The sequence below is a fragment of the Sycon ciliatum genome, chromosome 2 (genome assembly GCF_964019385.1).
Source record: "Sycon ciliatum chromosome 2, ocSycCili1.1, whole genome shotgun sequence".
In the NCBI taxonomy this organism is placed as follows: Eukaryota; Metazoa; Porifera; class Calcarea; order Leucosolenida; family Sycettidae; genus Sycon; species Sycon ciliatum.
In genome coordinates, this window is record NC_088644.1 from 48,181,037 (window position 1) to 48,186,445 (window position 5,409).

General features: G+C 48.3%; 1 protein-coding gene across 5 annotated transcripts in view; it reads left to right on the forward strand.

The window, feature by feature from the left end:
* The first annotated feature begins 646 nt into the window (after positions 1–646).
* The window catches only part of LOC135810296 (uncharacterized), a 10,370-nt gene continuing 5,607 nt past the window's right edge, over positions 647–5,409 (forward strand). Inside the window, exons 1-3 of one of the 5 annotated variants that reach the window (XM_065323782.1) lie at positions 647–784; positions 2,597–2,767; positions 5,215–5,337. In XM_065323782.1, the coding sequence (XP_065179854.1) occupies positions 2,627–2,767; positions 5,215–5,337 (264 nt within the window). In that variant the 5' untranslated portion in view covers positions 647–784; positions 2,597–2,626. Of the gene's footprint in view, positions 785–2,252; positions 2,768–4,291; positions 4,812–5,214; positions 5,338–5,409 lie in introns of those variants that run through there. The other 4 variants (XM_065323783.1, XM_065323785.1, XM_065323784.1 and 1 more) reach the window with 4 other exon arrangements.

Genomic DNA, 5,409 nt, shown 5'->3' on the forward strand with positions numbered 1-5,409 from the left:
AGATTATTGCAACCCGTCTCAAGTACTTGACATGCACTCTCCAAGGATTATGCATGTAGATTCTTGGTGTCACCACACTCACACTCACAGACGTACAAATACATACTATAACATAGCGAGATGGAAGATCCTTGAATCACGTGCCCCTATGATCGGCGGCTGGATCGATGGGCTTCGCACAGTCTGTATCGTGTATGTCAACATGTTCAGATCATGTGTGAGTTGTCAGGTTGCTGCTCTACTCAAAGAGCCTGCTCTGTCTAGTCCTACAACTAGTACAAGCCGTCCATGGTCTGCACAAGCCTGTCACCACTGGTCACAACACCGTGTTGTCAAAGACAATTCAATGAACGACAGATTCAAATTCAACCAATAAGCAACGTAGCTCCTAGCAACCAACCAGTTGCAGTGTCCAAGCTGACTGCTTATGCCAGGTCAGAGCAACCATAAGCGCATGGCTGGAATAAAGACGCTGAGACGCTGCGCTTGTTCAATCACATACATTAGATCCTGTCGTCCCTCCTCTTTCTCTGTGAGATTTTCTGCAGTACAATTCATACTGACTACTGATTACTAGTATTTGCTTTTCCTAAGAAACAAAATTATTTGACTGCCAAGATGCCTTCAACCAAATTTCATACGAAGTACCATTCTAAAGATGTTGTTGTGTCCTCTGACGGACGCGAAGTGACCAGACTTACCTCTGCTACCGTCCCGCAACCAACACAACCTGCCGCCGCCGCCGCTGCCTCTCAAACTCAGCCTGCAGCAAAATCGCAACGAGGTACGTACGCGCGCGCGCGCTCGTGAGTGCGTGCGACTGAGTGTCTGTGTCACTGTGTGTGGGGTGTTTTGACCTTGTCTGCGTTGAAAAGATCACGTCTTATCTGAATGGATGTGTGGCTCTTTCTCTCTCCCACAGTCTACTGGATATTGTCTGAACACACACTAGTAGGCATGTGAGATGTGTACGGTAGATCTATGTCACTTTCATAATTGAGAATTCAAGAGAATGCAGCGACAAAGATATCTACTATTCCAAGTAGTATCCAATAACACGCAGTCACGGAGTGTCAGATTCTACCACTCTTTTGGAAATAAAAGCGCTCTGGCGTAGGATTCAGTTTAGGCCCACCAGAACAGTGTATGCTAGACCAGGTAGACATAGTCGCATTTGTATTCGATTGGTTTGGGTAGTGGAGATTTCTGTACCCTTGATCATGGCTTGGTTGATCACAGTATGACCGTGTTTGGGGTCAGCAGATCATGTCATGATCTCGACCGGCCGTGCATTGCATAGGCCACTGTCCTGATCACTTAGTTGATTCCAAAAGTTATAATTTGCACTTTGTTTCGGGTCTGTAGAGTGTTGTGTGGTTTCTCTGGTCTAGTCCCCAGTAAATCTACTCACCAGTGCTATGCACAGATACAGATGCTATGCAGCAATGACTCTGATGTCTGAGCTCATGAGACTTCGCTAGAGTCCTTCCTTGTTGTACCAAATCGACGTTTGTCTATGACGTAACAATTACATTTATGTACGTAGGCTAGGCTGTGTAGGTAGCGCACACTGTACTGCACTAGAAAGAGTCAGTACCGATTACAGTCATCCACAGTAATACATTTTGTATCAGACTATGAACAGTCTACTGCTGTCTGTAATGTTCCATACATCAACAGAGCGCTAGCAAACTAGAGGTCAGAGTTCAAAGGTTCAGTCAGTTGATCCCTCACATTTTCCAGTCGCGCAGCAGAATACTTTCTGGTTGCTCGTCAAGACTTTCGTCCGTTCCTTGCAGTTCATTAGTAGTCTTGTTCATGTCCAAGGAACATCAGGGAGGAGGTTTTGAAACTCAGCCATAGGTACTGGACTAGAGTATTTGCATGTTGATGTTTTACTTCAGCAGTGCCCTTCCTCGTCGTGTGAAGTTTCAATTGAAACATTTCCCGCAATTCAGTTAGTCGAGTCGGAGTAGTTCGTAGTGTTTCTTGTGATCGATGGAAGCGAGATGGAAGGGGCCCATCCTAGACTGTGAGCAAAAACAGGTTTCTTCCCAATACCTACGCTTTGCCGTCGTTCATCTCCTTTGCTTTTGAATGCCGTTTGTCGTGAACATTCGTCTCTGTCCTAGTCTCGTGTCACAAAGTGACGGCCATTCAGTGACCTAAATTGTTTGTTTGTTGAGGTGTGGAGTAGTTTTCTTTCGTCGAGAGTTGTTGAGGCAGTGGTAGCAATGAGGTGTAACATTTGTCGGTCGTTTCTGTAATTTTGTTGAAGAACGTAAATTGCATGTGTTGCAGTGTGTTGTGAAGACACCCTCGTGATGTCGTTCATTGATCGTCTTCACCTCTTTCAGCTACAGTCACTGACAACCATATATAGCTGTATGTACGGTTATTGTGACGTTTGTTTGTGAATGATGGTTGCTAGGATACCTGTACCACGCTGTACTCTGTGGCGACAAATGTCATTACTTGCCACTGTCCAAATAAGGGACGTCTCTATGACGTCATGACGTGTGTGTCTGTGCATGTGCCAACAATAGTGAAGAGATGATAACGTCATTCGTATGTTGTGTCTGTTTGTACGATCCAGATCTTCAAGAAACTGTGAAGAGATTTGCTGATGCAGTTTCTGAGAAAGGACGAGCGATACATGATATATGCGTTGGTGTTCAACGTCCTTCATCTTCTGCACAGTACTGGAGTCCAGAAAGTTAGATGGACACCACCTGGTTATACATTCACAAGCTCCTACACACTAGGAGTAAGTAGGGTGTTGATGTAATGTGTGTGTATGTATGTATAGGTGTGTGTGTGTGTGTGTGTGCGCGTGTGTGTGTGCGTGTGCACAAGCGTAAGTGTGTGTGTGTATGTGTGTGCGCGTGCGCGCGCCTGTGTGTAGGTGAATGTACCCATGTGTGTGTGTGTGTGTGTGTGTGTGTGTGTGTGTGTGTGTGTGTGTGTGTGTGTGTGTGTGTGTGTGTGTGTGTGTGTGTGTGTGTGTGTGTGTGTGTGTGTGTGTGTGTGAGTGCGTGTGCAGTGTCCAGGATTTGGCTGGTGGGGGGGGGGGGGGGATTGCGGCCGGGATGGGGTAGGGGCAGGGATGGGGTAGGGGCAGGGATGGGGTAGGGGCAGGGATGGGGTAGGGGCAGGGATGGGGTAGGGGCAGGGATGGGGTAGGGGCAGGGATGGGGTAGGGGCAGGGATGGGGTAGGGGCAGGGATGGGGTAGGGGCAGGGAGTCGTAAAGTACTTTATTTTACGACTCCCTGGGTGGGGGTAGACATCATGCTACTGTCCCAGGTCAGCCATTTTGAAAACCGATGTCAAGAAGCCGTAAATCTCACATACCACGAGAGCAGTATTTCTGTACACGAAGCAACATTGTAGATCTACATTGGAAACTTCAAATTTGCCGTTATGTGAGCGAATCAACTGCAATTTATGCGAGTCCAACAATTTCTCACCGCTCAAAGCATCCTTTACATAGGCAGCGGTACTATGTCTACTTGTCACTGTGCGCTTGTCTTCATGTTCTGGCTGCTCGCTGACCACAGGTGCTTCCGCGTTTGGCGGAGTGTGACTGTCAGTCCGCTCCGAAAGTTCAACTGGAATAACAGCGACTTCATCACTCCCACTGTTTCCTGTTGGAGCGGCAGCAGGAGTTGCGCCGCCACAGAAACGCTTCACAAACAATCCAGGCTCTGCTGGCTAGAGCTTGGCCTTTTGGGATGTCGCTGAGACATCGAAGAAAAGTCTTCGAGTCAACCAACACACGATTCGAACGAGGGTGATCGCCTGAGCCCTCGGCATTCGAATCGTGTTTTGGTTGTCTCAAAGACTTTTCTTTGATGTTTGTACGTTGAAGACGCGTCGAGCGTGTCCCAGCACTGGGATCACACTGTACAACAGTACAGTGTACACAGTCAGGTGACCGTGTTTCTGTAGTCGTGCACTAGTACTCACTAGACTGTACTCTGTACTCTGTACTACTACCACTACTAGTCTGGACTGTAGTGTGTACACTGTACTACTACCACTACTAGTCTGGACTGTAGTGTGTACACTGTACTACTACCACTACTAGTCTGGACTCTAGTGTGTACAATCAACACCAGCTCGAGCACTGTACCGTGCAACCGCTTTTAGATGATCGTTTCAGGCCACGCGCCCCGAGCCTAGCCTAGCTAGCCCAGGTGCCCTGCCTTTAATTTTTCAAAACCAAGGTCGAAACCTTTGAGGGGGGCGCCCCCGTGCCCCCCCCCCCCTAAACCCGCCACTGGTGTGTGTGTGTGTGTTTTGAGCCCCTGCGGATGGCTTGTGCCGAGTGTGGCCGTCTCTTCTCCAGGAGTGGTTTTCCTCGTCATAAATGCCTCGATGAGCGTCGCAAATCTGTATCGGTACAGAGAGGTAGCCGACAATGTTCTACCTGCGAGCGCTGGTTCCGCAGTGCCGGAGGTTTGGCGGTCAACAAGTGCCCCAACTCCCGGATACTCCCCGCGACATCATCTCTGGCTCCGTGCCGGGCGGCGGTGCCTATCATTGCTGCTCAGGCGACTCCTCCGCCGCCGCGTGTGCGGCTCACCCTCTCATGCTGCAAGGCCCACTGTGGGGCCTGTGGTCGGTGCTGCAGCTCTACTCGTTGATTCCAAATCCATAGCTGCCAAAGATGGCTCTCTCGTCGTGCTGATTGAACATGGTTCCTGATCTCTTGGCAGACTGCCGACTTTCTGGCGTCGCTCGTCATTTCCATGTTGTTGGCCCCGCAAGGGGACACGTGACCGTAATGGCAGTGTTTACCAGGACCAGGTGTGTGTGTGTGTGTGTGTGTGTGTGTGTGTGTGTGTGTGTGTGTGTGTGTGTGTGTGTGTGTGTGTGTGTGTGTGTGTGTGTGTGTGTGTGTGTGTGTGTGTGATCACGTACCCGTATGTGTTTATTAGGCATGTTCAAGTGGTGACACGCTGTCTTCTTGTCTGTACCATTGTCAAGTGACTGATGATCAGTGGAAATTGTTTCTGTGACATAACATTACAAGATGTGCAATTGCTGCAATCTTCTCTCAAGTTGGAATAAAGTTATGACAATTTGACTAGTTTTGACCTCTGAGGTCAATCAGTAGGTTTCCTAACTCCTAATGGCATTGTACTGAGAGTATTGTTGCTGTCATTGTTGTAATTGTCATATTGTTTCTTCTGTTTTGGATATCACATAGGTCACGATGATAGTTGTTCTCTGCGATTGTGGGGAACATCTTAGTGATGAAATGATGCAAGGTCTTGTTGACTATATTCTGCACTTCAAGTCAGTTGACGTCAATGAAGAAGATGACACCTCCGTAAGTTGTTGTGTTTTTGATTGTGACAAGAGACATTGCCTGTGTTCAGTATACTGTGCTGGTTCACTGCCA